At 33.4% G+C, this 15,792-nt stretch overlaps 1 protein-coding gene across 1 annotated transcript in view; it reads left to right on the forward strand.

Moving 5' to 3' along the window:
* Snoo (Sno oncogene) overlaps positions 1-15,147 on the forward strand; it is a 65,775-nt gene extending 50,628 nt beyond the window's left edge. The window contains exon 2 of the mRNA XM_085186083.1: positions 10,017-15,147. Coding sequence (XP_085042209.1) covers positions 10,017-10,520 — 504 coding nt within the window. The 3' untranslated portion in view covers positions 10,521-15,147. The remainder of the gene's footprint in view (positions 1-10,016) is intronic.
* Positions 15,148-15,792: the final 645 nt, after the last annotated feature.

Raw genomic sequence — 15,792 nt, forward strand, 5'->3', positions numbered from 1 at the left:
TGAATATTGTGTCAGCTCAAAAGATTTTAGTCAAGGTTAAAAACACATATAAAAATCATTAACTGTCATTGAATAATTAATATGCCTTAACTAACTCTTTTTTTTTTTTTTTTTTTTTTTTTTTTTTTTTTTTTTTTTTTTTTTTTTTTTTTTTTTTTTTTTTGACGCTGGGAAATGCTTTTACGCAGACCATCCGTCCGCAGGACAAATATGTTCTGCGGGCGGATGGTACTGTGGGACTCACCGTGGCAATACGATACTACCCACTAAAACCCAGCGGAAACCTCACCACCTAAATTGAGACGCCGCAGGATCACTCGCGTATGCTACTACGACGCCTCGGTGGTAGGCCCGCCTATTGCGCGCCACCATCGCTGAGTGTACAAAGACCTTCCTCCTAGGATGTCTAGGGTTGTTGGAGATGCAGGTACTGTCTCCTCCTGCCACCTGTCCTCCGACGTCGGAGCGAGTCTGCGTTCGCTCTTGACTCACGGAGCCGCTCCGCGGCCTCCTTCAATGCCATGACAGATTCACAGAAGGAGACCATGGCAGACCAGTTCCTCTCACTATCCAGCATGGCCCCCACCACACTGGGTAGTGAGAGGTCGCCACCTATTACAGCCACCAAAGCGTGGCGCTGTGGATCCCATGCAGGACACTCGACCAAAGTATGGTGCGCTGAGTCCACGGGTGCGTTACACTCATGGCACGACGGCGACACCTCCCGACGTGCAATCTGGTGCAGGTATTTGCCAAAGCAACCGTGCCCAGTCAGTATCTGCACCAATCTAAATGTAAGGACCCCAAAGTTTCTTAAGAACCAGCGTTCCAGGTGTGGGCGAATCGCTTCCACCGTAAAAAGACCTGCCGCCGGGCAAACTAACTCTTTACCCTAACAAATAATCATCGGAGATGCATTTTAGACTTCTTTGTGTGAATTTTTCATCATAGCAAAAAGACAAAAAATTGTATTTACCATATAAAATTTACGCATTTATTTATAAAGTAAGGGAGAAGTGGCATGAAAGAGCCAGTTTACTAAATGAAGCAAAAAAATATACTTTTAATTAAAAATATTAAGATTTTTTTTCCTCAAATTATTATCTATTTATTAAACTAGATAATTTCGTACGAAATAACCCTTAAATACAATAATTAATCAATAAAATATTCATTTCAAAAAAATGTATCATTTGGCTCTTTCATAACATTTCGGTATTGAAAGAGCCATTAAAAGTTATGAAAGAGCCAGTCTTATATTATGAGGTATAACAGTGAAAATTATGGTAAACAATATTAAATAAAAACAATTTAATAATTCTTATTAAAAAGTAATGTTTTTTTAATTCTATCAGTCATTTTAAGTAGATAATTCTAACAAACTTTTTAATCTTACATTATTCAGACCAATCACATTATATGAATACTTTGAGCCAATCATCACTTTTCAATTTCTTTCCACTTATCTAGGCGGAAACCATTGGCCATGGCCAATTTAATTCTTCAATTACTGATTTCTCGTTTTTTCTTTCGGCTCTTTCAAGGCCCGTCCACGCGGCTCTTTCATAACTTATTCTATAAAAAACTGTAACCTCCAAAATGACAACGATATCAAAACTTTTCAGACTCAATTTTAATGCAGTTACAAGGCCAAATATATACATAAACTCAATCTATATTCCAATTACCCGTATTTGTTTACAATGAAATTCTAAAAAACAACTCAAAGGAGTTAAAATACTTACTTTGGAATGCCAAAAACTTTAACTCGACGTATCGGCGTCCGTTGGTTCCGATGAACTATAAAATTTTTGTGGGTGGCGGGAAATCAATATTGCCATTTAAAAATAAAATATTCTAACGAATCCGTTCCTAAACTACTATAATATTGCAAGTGGCTCTTTCAAAACCTGGCTCCTTCATGCCACTTCTCCCTTACATACATTCCTCTAGCGGCTCGGCCAATTTTGATAGTAATCTTAATCTCTGATAACTCGGACGCGACGTGGAGTGCAGAGCGTGCTGGCCACTTGTTATGTCTAATTAAATCTGGTACTTTTGTTCATAAAAACTTCCAACGACTTAATAAGATTAGAGGTTGGACGTTGACGTGGTGTTCCGCCTTCGGATGTGAATGGTAATGATTGGACTAAACAGTTATGTGTAATATAGTCATTATTATATAAATATAGTATACTTCCCAATCATTAAATAAAATAATTTTCTTTTTGCCCCTGGTTTTTAAATTTATTTAAGAGGAAGCTATGATACTATCATGGCCCAGAAAATATGAATCTAACAGTACCCTCAATGATGTTGAGTTGCTTAGTGAAGTGTCACCAAGTTTTCTGTTTCAACGATCTCTAATTATATCCACTTAAATCCTACTTCCATAACAGGAAAACCAATTCCTGGAGTAAGCACTAACAGTATAGTTCAGTACGTAGGTACTAATTTTCGTAGGCTAGAGAAAGCAAACCAGTCACGTTCACAGCTTCCATATATGGTAGTCAATTGTACATAAGATCCCAGAGCAGTAGCCGTAACTAGCAGGGCTCTAACTCCTTATAAGAAGTAAATAACACATATTTCGCAAGTCTAAGATCACTTTATCTGCGGCTGAACGTGCCAATGACTATATTAGACTAGTTCCAAGGCGTGAGCGAAGAGTATTTTAGTTTCTATATTATTCTAACACTATAATAAAATTAGAAGAAATGAAACAAACATCGTTATAACTCAGTGGTGAATTGTCTACAAGGAATGTGACTTCTATAATATTCTAATTAATCAAACTAATTATGAATATTATCATTATATACGTCAAATTTGTTTCTAAATTAGTCTAAAAACCTACACTTTTAAAGAACAAATATTATTTTTAGTTCTGATAAAATTATTCATAAGTACATACGAGCTACAATGAGAATAAATTATACGCAAAAATAAAATAAAAGCAACATATAATTATTTTTAAAAAGGCGTATTACGTACTTCGAAACTTGTAAATCATTTATAATTCCTCGTATCTCAATTAAGTGTGGAAATAATCAACGTTCAAGACACTGCTCAGACCACCTGTATTGCCAGATCAGAATAAAACGAAACAAGGATTGCTAAGAATCTGGAAAATTTATAAAACAAAATTAATTTTTATTCCAAATACGAGTATGTTTATAATAAATGTTTATTTTTGTAGTACCTATAATTTAAAAGTTTTAGAAATTTTGCATGTATTTATTTTTTAATATTGCCATGAATAATACACCAATTATTCGTCCACAAAGAAGATATCTTACAATCAAATGTTCCTAATGCGCTTTGCCTCAGAGAACCGTATATGTATATACACATAAACTGGCAACCCTATCCACGAGAGATCGCTTCCAGAAACTTATTACCATGATCTGACGATCACATTAGGCTGTTTCTTGGAAAACTTAATACGAGGTTGGATGTGTGGGAAAATATGTCCTCAATTTCGATAAAAAAACTGCCGCAAGCGAAGAAGGACATTTGGGCGAAAGTTGTGACTCCGAATGTGTTATTTTATTGGCGCAATCGCATCTTGCCCCTATTTCATTTGAGATCAACAAGATTTAGTTTTTTCGTTGTTTTTTTTATATCCAGATAGATATTTTTGGTCGAGAGCAATCGGGATAAGTAAGGAAATTGTTGATCAATAGGCGATAAAATTTAAATATTGAATGTCCTATATTGCGTGTGTCTGACAGATCCTGTGCATTTAAGAGAAGATTTAAATTACATTTCCCCAATCCCCAATTTCTAAGATTTGGATAATGTGTGAAAAAAAATATTCTCATTATTCTCAAAGCAAGCAAGAATTACTAGCATAATTTATTGTAAGGAAAAAAGCGTATACGAATATAGCTCAGTCGAACGTAGCAAGATAATGGGGCCCTAAAACAATGACCAGGATTTTATGAGTATAAATGATTTATTGTTATTGCCAGCGTCTGTCTATGTAATATAAATACTATACTACATAATTACGTGCCTAGGAAAAGTTAAAGTTTGACTAATGTTTTGTAATTGCTATCCCTTCTTTTGTTTTCGTGCTTTTAACCTGTACCTACTTGATACTTTTCTTTTCGATTCCGGCTCTACTTAAAAGAGTATGAATTAATAAGGGAAAACCTACCACATTATTTGATTTCACGATGTACGCACAGCAGGATAGGCGAATAGATATATAGATATAGATATAGCGAAAGAACTAAGTGTTATGCCACTTAGTTTCCATTAAGACAATTCCGTTGCTCACTTTCCGCCAAACTCTGAGACGACCGAGAGAGCCTTCCCAACCGCGCTACTATAGCTTTTATATTTTTTGTTATCCACAATTAAGATTATATAAATAGATACAGATAAAAACTATAAGAAAAACAGAGCAGAACCTTGTTAGCATTTTATTCGGGCACGATCACAAGCTCGTTGATTATGTAAAATAAAGATATTTAATTTCCATGGTGACCATGGTCTCACGGTAATTTGCTTGTGGCAGTATTCTCATTGACTCAGTGAAGCAGATCAAAGGCGAATCGATGAATGATAGGCGTTAACCTATTATCTATGGCGTGTTTCACAACCGTCTTGTTTTATAGGTAACGTGTTTTGGATGGGTGTTCTGGGTGCTGGGATTATGTTTCTTCTAGTGTACGACACACTAGAAAGGAGATAATCCCGTTTAGTGCTTATAAATATATTATTAATTTATCATTTTCTAATAGAATGTCTTATATGCAGGTCATCATACAATACAGAAGTTCTTAGGGGTAATATCTAAAAGAGCAATTTGTGTAATCTAAATGAGAAAACTATGATTTTAACTCACCTATACAACTGCATATCGTCATAAAATTGTTCCTTAAAAAAAACTATGTTCTAGTTACATTCTTATATATTAGGTACATTTTTAACATTATCTAGAAAAACTAACGCAGTAAGCGCTGCGGAGAGCTACCAACCAAGAAATCTTGTTTTCAAACAGCCCGCCGTCTAAATGAGCGACTTCATACATAATTCATGGAGCAAGGCAGAAACTCATTGATTGCCCACGGCTATACTACACCAAATACTACGTTACAACCCTTTACAAAGGATTTTGGTCCGCTATTCCATACGAATACGTGGCAACTTACTGTAAAATTTGACAATTCAGACTAACACACCAAATTCACCTCTAAAGTATCTAGATACGGGTGAGTTTCCATCGCTTCGATCTAAATTAGGTGATGACCTTGGTTCCAGGGTGTTTCGTGGGGGGTGTCTGCCTGGAAGGGGGGTGCGTCGGCGGCTTGCGTAACAGATATTTATATCGAGCCGAACCCGGAGCTTACCGTCTGGGCGTGGAGCTGGGTGGGCGTTGTTATACGTGACAGTATTCTACCATGCTAGCTGAAATCGTGGAGATATTTCGTATATTATTTGTATTTTATGTATGATATTTCGTATATTATTTTAATTTTTACGTATCTCTTATAATGATACTAAATAGAAATATTAGATTGCTTTAGAGCTGTATGTGTTTAATACTTTTTAGAATACTATATTTTAAAACAAACTTGTGGAACACTTAAAAATGTAAAAAATATATTTATAATACTATTTTTTTTCGAGTTATCGAATACGTTTATTGCAAATCATGAAATATTTTGCAACCGATATCATGCCACATTAATTGATAAAGAAAAATCATTGTCTGTCGTCAGGTTGTGCAGGTGATAAGAAGTCTAGTAGGTACTGTCGATAACGATAAAGGTCACACGTTTCGTTGTTACTACAACTATATCTAACGAATGGGTCTAAACCAAGTTATGTTAAAAAAAAACTGACCAAGTAAAAAGATTAGGTATGAAGAAAATGTAAATTTTATTGTAGAAAATATGTATAATGAAGAAAAATATGAAAATGTTACTTATCATTTCTTTCTTTATTTCTTCAATGGCATATCTCTATGAAGGTGAAAAGTTGATAAGTTTTGCGCAAAACAACGATGTTCCAATTATTATCAAAGCTATTATCGTCATCCTTCAGAGTGTCAGACGGACATGAGACAACGTCTATTAAGATATCTCGAACTGTATAATAAATTAATATATTTCATGCCTACATTCTACTACATAAATGCTTAATATCTATTTTTGTTATTATATACCAAAACCCGTATATTTTTCGCGTAAAAGAAGATATTTTTGACAATTCTTAGCAAATGTTATCTTATCCAAAGTGTTAAGGCAATGTAGTCTTTGAATTTCGAATGCTATACCTTATACATAGCGAATGCTTAAAACTTAGTAAAATATATAGTTAAAATATTTTATTAAACACATTTAAATTGGGTTTCAATACATTCATTTTATTTATCTTCACGAATTTTCATCACGCCGCGGTTCAAATGTTACTGAATAGATCATTATTTCATTATTATAACAATAGAAAAGTCTTTATTTTTATTTCACACAAAAAAACCATAAACGAAAAATAATTATCATATATTTTTTGTGCTTATCAAATACATTTATTGCAAACCGTGAAATATTTGGCAAACTTTCATCATTCTGTGTTATCAGCAATAAAAAAAGAATGTAGCAATTACATCAATTAATTTTCAACCTCGTCTTATTAGAAACATTGCATACTAGACAGCGGCATCCTAGATCACCGCTTTTCATCTCACCAGAACAGCAAAACAATCGCCCTGATTTGTTATTGTTTCATCGCTTTGGCTCCAAGTTCTAAAGACGAGAGCTCAGCACGCACCGCACCATCGCTCTCGTATCTAAACAGACGGTTGCCATAAAACTGTAATGGCATGCAGATAAAATAAACTATAGTTTCATTGAATAACAGCCATTGCTGCTATAAACACGTCTGGCTCGGCCGACTGCTTTTAATTAAGTAAGCGACGATGTGCATGGAACATAGCGGGGATTCGCGCAATTTCGTGAACTGTCAAAACAAACGCGCCCATTGATGGCGGGTAGGGTTGTCGCTGTGAGGGTTTTTGTTTTTTTTTTGATGTACGAAATATTTGTTAATTTTAAGTTGTTGTATGTTGTTTTACCTATAATTTAAAAAAGTAATTTGTAAAGTATTTATTTTAATGATAAACAATTTAAAAAATATACATTACACATATTTATTTTTCATAACAACCCTAATAAATGTTTATAAAGACGTCAGTAACGTTCGGGCAGTAATGGACGCATACGTTTTGTCTATTTCACATCAACTTTACCCTTTAAACTTATTACTGTATAACAGTTTTATGCTCGTAAGCAAAATGGTTCAGATGGTCGTAATCAAACGAAGAATTTAATTAATAAACTTCGATAAACTTATTAATTAACATTTAAATAACGCGATAATTGAATTATGAGTAAAGCGTGATAATAAGAACGTATAGATATTATTTTCTAATCTGTTGTATAACACGCAGGTCATATATTTGTAAATAAATTATGTTATATAATTGTTATTATATTTATGATAATAGTTTTAAAAAATGTATACTCGTATATATTTTCCTTATAGATTAGTACATTGCAAGTTAGCAACCAGCCTGTTTATTATATGGATTAAAATTCCGATTTAAACATCTTATCATTTAATAACCACGCCGTTAAAGAAATTACTGAGTTATCTATTCGTCTCTGTCAATTATAATTTGTTTGACCATAAATTATTGATACAAAAAGCAAATGAGGTAATAATTAAATATTAAAGAACTTATAATGATTACAAGGGATATTTTTAATAAATTACGCTAAAAGTATAGTAATTATGGTAATCGCATCGATCGTATCGTACTTTAAAATGATTTTAACTTTAAATAATAATTATTGTTTTGCAAGCTATTTGTTAGGGCTTACAAAATTTTTTTCATTGTTTTATCAAAATGCCAAAAAGAACGATTTTTTAATTTTTTTTAGCTTCACACTGTATTTCGCAAATAGCAAGATCTTTAATACTCTCTTTCCCACGTTCAGTTCAATTTTTGAGATTATGCGTGTTGTGTGGTGGATTAACGCCATGAATTGTCTTATTGACAATAATTAGAGAATTATACTGAGAAATATTGAGATTTACAACTTTACTAATACTTTAACATAGCGTAAAGTAAGGTAACACTGCGTAACTCAACATTATAAGAGAAAGCATAAAATACAAACGCGTTTCTCACTGGTCGGGCACGAAAACACTGGCACGTGCTCAAACATAGCAAAATTACTTGCAAGTAGGCCGCAATCCAGCTCTCCTGACCCCCGCGTGCCCATTGACCCACCTTCCACCGCCCAAACAAAGCTACGCAGTCTATCTGGGGTGGGGTCTGGTTACGCTGGGCGGGCCGATGGTTGTGTACGTTTTCTCATTAGGAACCTTTGTTTCGTGTCTTCTTATATAGATGGGAAGTTATGTGTTTTTATAATTCTAAGCTGATGTGTTGTGCGTGCTTGGAAGTAACGTTGATTTTGTTTTTTGTAGCTTAACTGGTGAAGTTTAATGGATATTTAGATGGAATTTTACAGATTCGATTTGGGGAGTAAGTTATGGGCGAGACTTTTTTGTAAAACACCCATAAATTATTAAGACAAATATGTGAATTTATATTTTAAATACTTTCCAAACATATATTAAAAAAGAAAGCAAGTGTTATACATACATATATAAACAGTAATTGTGGTTTAAGACTGTTTAGTAACGCGTCACAGGGTGAGGTCGCGTCTGGGGGTCGTCTGCGGTTGGCCGCGACCTACATAACCCTCCCCCGACCACCCCCTGACCCCTCCCTCCGCATCACGTCAATGCCCACCCCCTCCCTAACCTGCATTACGTAAGCCGGGTGGATTTCTGACGCTGTTGCTAGTTTCTCGATTGTTGGAACGTGCTGAGCGTAGAAAGTGATGATATTTTTGCAATTACTAGACGAATTATATGTAAATGTTCTAGGATTAACTGGATGATTCGATGTTTCTTGTGAGGCGATTACCATATATATGCTATAGCTGGATTCTGGATCTGTGTTAGCCATTTTCTCTGTTGTTATCGATCGATCTCCATTTTATATTGAATTGGCTGACTACAGATGTTTTACACGCAATAAATAATTGCCATCTAAATTCTACACCTCAGCGTCAGGTTTAAACAAGTTGTCATTATACAGACGGTAGGCTGGTAACGACTACCCATAATGTTAGATCGACTACCGGAACCCACTGATTATCATGTCCTCCGCAGCTCGGAGAAGGTCGTTTGCATATCCGATGAAAGTAAACGCTTTACAACTCTTAATATAACTTATTAATTCTTCAATTACCAACTCCATAAAATCTACTTAAAACAAATGTTATTTGCATATTTGGCCATTAAAAGATTTATATTTGCATATTTTTAAACAAAGGCAGACAGGACGTCATAGCCAAACATATAAAAACAAGATAAAATGCTTTACGATACGATAACAGCAATAACGCGATAAATGAGTACATATACTATTATTTATATTAAAAATAAAAACATTTAATAATCTTAATATCACATTTATCGGTCACGATAGACTCTACAAACGCACCTTATCACTCGACTTTCTCCGCTACGCAATAGTTGTTTTGCTATAACATAACTTTCCTCGACGTCAGTGAGACGGGAAACTGGCAAACAATAATAATCTCTTGGGTGTTCATTGAAATTACGATTATAGGAGTTCCGTATATGTAATTCAATGGGTTAGGTTATACTAATTGAGTTGAATAGTGACACAATATGACTTTCACTACTTTTGTTTGTTCTACTTTTCTATAATGCTCTTTCAGTTTCATTCGCTCCATATTTATGATATACAAACGTAACTTATCAGGCTGGTAAAATAATAAGTACCTTAACATGTTATCAACCGTCTCGTTACTAGATAGTTTTTTTTAAATATAATAACTAAACCCTAAAATATTATGTCATACAAAACAAAATTAACTGTTTTTTTTTCTGAATTCCAGGTGGTGGAAACAATAGTGTGCAAGCCAGAGCCTCCAGAGTCACCCCCGAAGAAAGTAAGAAACGAAGAGTACAGCTATGCGATATATCTAGATCCATACGCTCACTTGCGATACAGAACCGTACCAGCGTTCAGGCCGTGGGGGAAAAGGGAACCGGAACTCCAACACCCAGAAAGAGTTGTTCGTGTGGCTGACTGCACCAGGTTCGAGCAAGACTTCCAGCCAAATGTAGCTTTAAAACCTCTCACGCCTCCTGTAGATGATGTTACGTCGTCCACATCACCACCTCCGTCAGATCCTGAGCTAACCGCCAGACTTCTTGACGCTGAAGCCAGACTGTCAGAAAGAGAGAGGCAGTTAGATGAGCGGGAGGCAGAGCTAGTGCGCAGAGAGGCGAGGCTCGAAGAGAGAGAACGAGAGTTGGAGCAGAGAGCTCGAGTAATGGACTGTTCGGAGAAGCCGGAGCCCAACGCGTCTCCAACGGACTCGCCGCCGCCGTGTTGACCAACGCGAGTGATTGTTAGGCGATTTTGTGAAAGAACGCTTCATACGAGTACAAAGTGACATTTGCTAACGTGCCGTTGTATATAGCCGTTGTTGTTTTTATCGACCTTTGATACGACAGATCTACCAATACATGCTCACAGACACAGACGTCTGGACGTCTACTTTGAAGTACAGTTTACTGAATTTATCACCTTTTATAATCATTGAAAGTTTTTCTTGTAGTCTCTTTCAACGTGTGCCATTCTAGAGGTACAACTGTTACCTTTTGTATAACCTCATTTCTGCTTTTCAATATAACGTAATACTCACCTAATGTAAAATAGTTTTAAACTTTACAACCATAAGCATAATTTATACAGGGTTATTTTTTTTTTAAGATTAAAGTACGACATAGGTACGTGAACTGTTTCTTTTCTTTCTTGTTACCATGTAGACTGTAGAAGATGTAATTCCAAAAGTAGAGACCGACCCCATTATGATATCAAATAACTCTGTATAAAAACCTCAGCTATACCAAATAACAATATGTAATAGAATTTTCTAAATGTTTTCAATCAAACAAAAGTACAACATACCGCGTGAGGGTTGTCAAAATTTAAACATCCATGGCGAGCGACTTTATTTAAAAATTGTTATAAGAGAAAAAAAAACATACACTAGCATTAAAAGTAAGACATAATTGTTATATATTATATAAACGATAAGCTATTCTTGCGATAGTACCTAGAATCATCTAAATTCTATGTCGATCACGTCGGCCTAAGATTTACGTAAAAATTTACAAAACATTAGAATAAAATCGCTTAGAATACGTTTATTGAAGCTGTCATAATATAAAATAAGGGTTTGTACCCCACGTTCTACCTCATTGTATATAAAATATTTGGCTAAACTAAGAAAAATGTAAGCAGTTTTTCATTTAGGGCTACCTAATTTTGAGTCTGTACTTTGGAGCAATAATTGGAAATGAAACGATGTGAATCATCACTGCCTGAATTAATTCTAGGTAATTTGATATTGGATTGTATATAATTCAATATAATAAAAACTTAATTACAAAAATATATACAAATATATTATAAGATATGAAGGTCGTTCCGTATTATCATAATCTGAGAAATGAAATTGTTTTTTTTTTCTAAATATGGTGGATATGGTCTTTTGATCGTTGAATATTTACAATCCGATATCTAATAACATTTTTTCTGTCTATTTAGAATTTATATTTACATATTTCGCGAATACATCGTTTGTACCGAGTTTCGGCGTAATGAAGTTAGCTTAGTCTTTTTGTCATCACAATATGAAATATTATATTATATACGTCAATCGTAATAATAATGGCGATTTTTTTTAGCATTTTCTATATTATTTTGACGTTTTTATCCAGATTTACCTACGTGTAGTTTTCACTTTGCCAGTAAGAGTGCATTTTTTTTATTTTTTTGTGACTGGAAACGTATCGTTGCGAAAAGCAACTTGTGATTTTCATAGCTGTTTTAGAAGCCTTATTTTTCATTGTGATTAGTAATTTTTAAAAACCCCCTTACTTTATATACCGTTTTATTATATATTTATTTTAAATTTCTGTATAACGTAACGGGGTGTGTATAATATTTGTAGATTATCTGAGATTTATCGAATCAAATTTTCGATTTACCGTTCAATAGAACAATGGCGGACGAGCGCCATTTTTGTTTCACCCAGCGTTGTGAGCTGGGCGTGTATTTAAAATGTGAAATTAAATTTCACTTTTGGAAGCGACTGTTTTATATTTCGGCAAAGCTCAAATATGTATAGACACTGTTTTTCTGTAATATATTCCTTTCAGAGTGCTGTTAATTTGTAGTTAGTTGTTATGGTATTACATTTCTAGATAAGATCGTATCTCTAGTCAAGAGACTTTTCGAGAAAAAAAATAATAATTACCATTTACTTTTTAATATATATTGAAATAGGTACCACAGGCGCGTGTAAGAATAACTTATTTTAAACAATAGATTAGTTAGCGAAGTGTATGTCGGTATGTGTATAATAAGGTGTAAACTATGAAACTTTTCTGTCAGTACCGTTGTTGATCACGTATTTTGGTGCTAAAATAATTTTGGCTTGGCTAACTTAGGGATTAATTGTAAATATAATCATATTATTTTTACTATTTATTGGCAACTATTTTGTTTTAGTGTTGGTTTTTTAAAGGACAGTTTTTTTTATATAAGAATTTTATAAAAAAAACTTTTTTTATATACTTCTTATGTTTTTGGATTGTAATAATATGGCTAAGCCATTTTTTGTGATGGTGTGAAAAAGCAATTGTGCAAAATTTCTTGGTTTTCATGGAAAATTCAAAACGTTTATATGAGAGTGCTATGTGGCTCCGTCGAGTTTAAATTCTTTTTAAATAATCGTGTTCGCAATCTGTTATAATAAATAACGCTTTAATTCTTATGTAGGTTGTAATATAATTTGTCGATGGAAAAGTTTCAAATAACCTCTCGCTGTCTTCAAAAATGGTGCTAAATATATGCTATCTGTGGCATTTTGACATCAACCAACAATCTTACAAAGGTATAGCCCGACAAGAACTTTATGGATTATTGGAGGTACGAGGAGACGTTTTGGGTATCCTGGAAGTCACTTCAGAATGCTAAAGTACAGTAAGGCGCGACGCTAAATCTTGATATGCCGTTTTCATTGAATTTATGAAATGGCATCTCAAAATTGATCTTAGACTTGACAGCGATTTATAAATACGGGCCTAACTGTCATTTATTGTGCGAGTTTTTATATGAGAAAAAGTACAGCCGAAGTCCCCATATCGAATATTATGCACACGACTGTACATGCGCGAGTTTGACTCACGCCTATGTTCACAAACTTCTTAAAGTATTTGTCGGTCTATATTACAAAATACATGCAGCCAAAAGTAACTGTTTATTTTTTTTGTAACTCTATAGGTTGTATTGTTTTGTCTCTTTATATTTATTTAAATGGAAAGACAGTGAGAGCGTTCTTATGTAAATAATACTTATGTTACTATATATGGTACACCATGAATGAGTGCAAGGCTGTTATAACCCTAAAGTAGCGTATGCGCTTGTTATCCTGTATCTTAATCTTTTATTTATTTATATATTATACATACATACTTCAATATCTGTGACATTATTTCTTACTATATAAAAAAACCCAAGAAAAATCTTGAATTACTAACATTTATTAAAATTTCTTGTTATATTATTTAAATGGTGTTAATTTTGAATATCTTTAAAAGATCTCGATACACGGTCAAGCGCTATTGGTGATTTGCCAGGGTATACTATACTCCTGTGATCTCAATGTGTGAATGCTGATAATACGTACAGTAAAATGACAGTCGCAAAGTAAAAACCTTTAATATGACCTCTACTTTCATTTATTTATTTTAATACATATTTATATATATTTTTATAATTTAAATATTGTAATGATATTTATTATCCAGTGTGTTTTATCTGAATGTAATATTAAAATATTTTTACTCATTGCCTGGCTTTATAAGTGGGGATCTGGAAACAGATGAAATATACGGACCATTGTTTTCTTATTTTTTTTGTAATTTAAAGAAATCGATGTTCAATAGCGTTGTATATAGTTGAATAAAAACATATTGATCGAATGAGGTAAAGTCTGTGCCAATAATGTTGTGTTAAGTGAAAGAAAAAGCCCGGCAATTAGTAAAAGATTGACAAAATAGATCTTCCATTACTTGTATTTAAATTTTAATACAGCGCCATCTTCTTGTAGAGTACTTAAATTAAATGTAATTTGTCTTGCCTCTAACGACAGCTATGGCTATTTAAAAAACACGATTACGTGAGGTATTATTATTACCAAATAAATATTTCTTGCCTCATTCAAGTCTGATTATACGATAAAGTATTGGATAAATTGTCTAAATTATTATATTAATACAGTATTAAAGATACTTACGTCGGTCGAGAGATGGCGCTGTATAACGTTTTAAATATTTATAAAATATTGTTTTTTTTTTACATTTTTAGTTGCGACTGTATTATGAGTTAATGGAAACTTGTTTATGAACTGTGTGTGTTTATATCAGAAATTTTGTTTTATTCTAATCCAAAGAATGGTTTATGTTTTTTGGATTGTCATTGAACATTTATGCATTTGATTTTATTATATTGCACCAATAATGGACTACTTAATTTTGTATAATTTTATTAATCAAAGAATTATGCATGTATTTTTATTTTGACGAATTTTGTAGGGTGCAAAGTGAACAATGTGTTAAAATGTTTATTTAAACATCTCCACTTGTTTTAATAAGCTAACAAGAATAAAACCTAAACACATTTTTAATTTTTTGTTTCAATTCTTGGGATAATTGAATGGCAACACAAGCAAGCATAGTCCATAATTGGTTTATATAGAAATCGAATGATTTTATCAAAACGGATTTACAGATTTAAATATAATGTACCTGATAATTAGAAGGTTAAGATACCTAAATAAACAAATGAAAATTCTGTTATACACACACGTCATCGTAACGCTGTGTTTCGGAGTGTGTTTTAATTGAAAGCTTATGACCTTGTGGAGCAATAAAATGAAAACATTTTCATATGGTGTATTTGTTCTCCCCTTCCTTCACTTTTTCAGCTTCACCTGTTTTCCTGTAAATCAGGGTAGGCAGAAAGAACTTAACTTCAAGATGCTCCGCCGCGGTTGGCAGACCAAGTAAATGAGAATAATTCATTTCCCAGATGTGTTTCGAATCCATAACCATTGCGTTTCCAGATGTCTGCATATTAGATAGTAATATTCAAAACGTCAGATTGTCTAATAAATCTGTAGAAATAAGAAAAAAATAAGAAACCTATTTTGGAAAGTAAAGTTTATCGACTAAAATATAAGTCGAATTGATAATTTCCTTTTTTTACAGAAGTCGCTTAAAAATATTAATATATTAAGAAAAACAACTTGAAATACAACAAATACTACTGTTAAGAAAGTTTGCCTAAATACAGTAGTGAAAGGTTAAGCCATTTTTCTTGCACAAGCGCGCAACCAGAGATAAAAATTCAAAAAAATATTGTTTTGGGTTCTATTATATTGATAAATGCCACCAATAATAGTTTACCTCATAAATATTTCATGTACAGATAGTTATGGACTGTAACTCCCAGGGAGTTAAAATTTTATTATATGTATACAGTAGAAACTCAATTATCCGGATGAATCGCATCCGGTCCGATCCAGACTATCA

The sequence above is a fragment of the Heliconius melpomene genome, chromosome 5, assembly GCF_056956725.1.
Source record: "Heliconius melpomene rosina isolate 202511_hmr_F chromosome 5, ASM5695672v1, whole genome shotgun sequence".
In the NCBI taxonomy this organism is placed as follows: Eukaryota; Metazoa; Arthropoda; class Insecta; order Lepidoptera; family Nymphalidae; genus Heliconius; species Heliconius melpomene.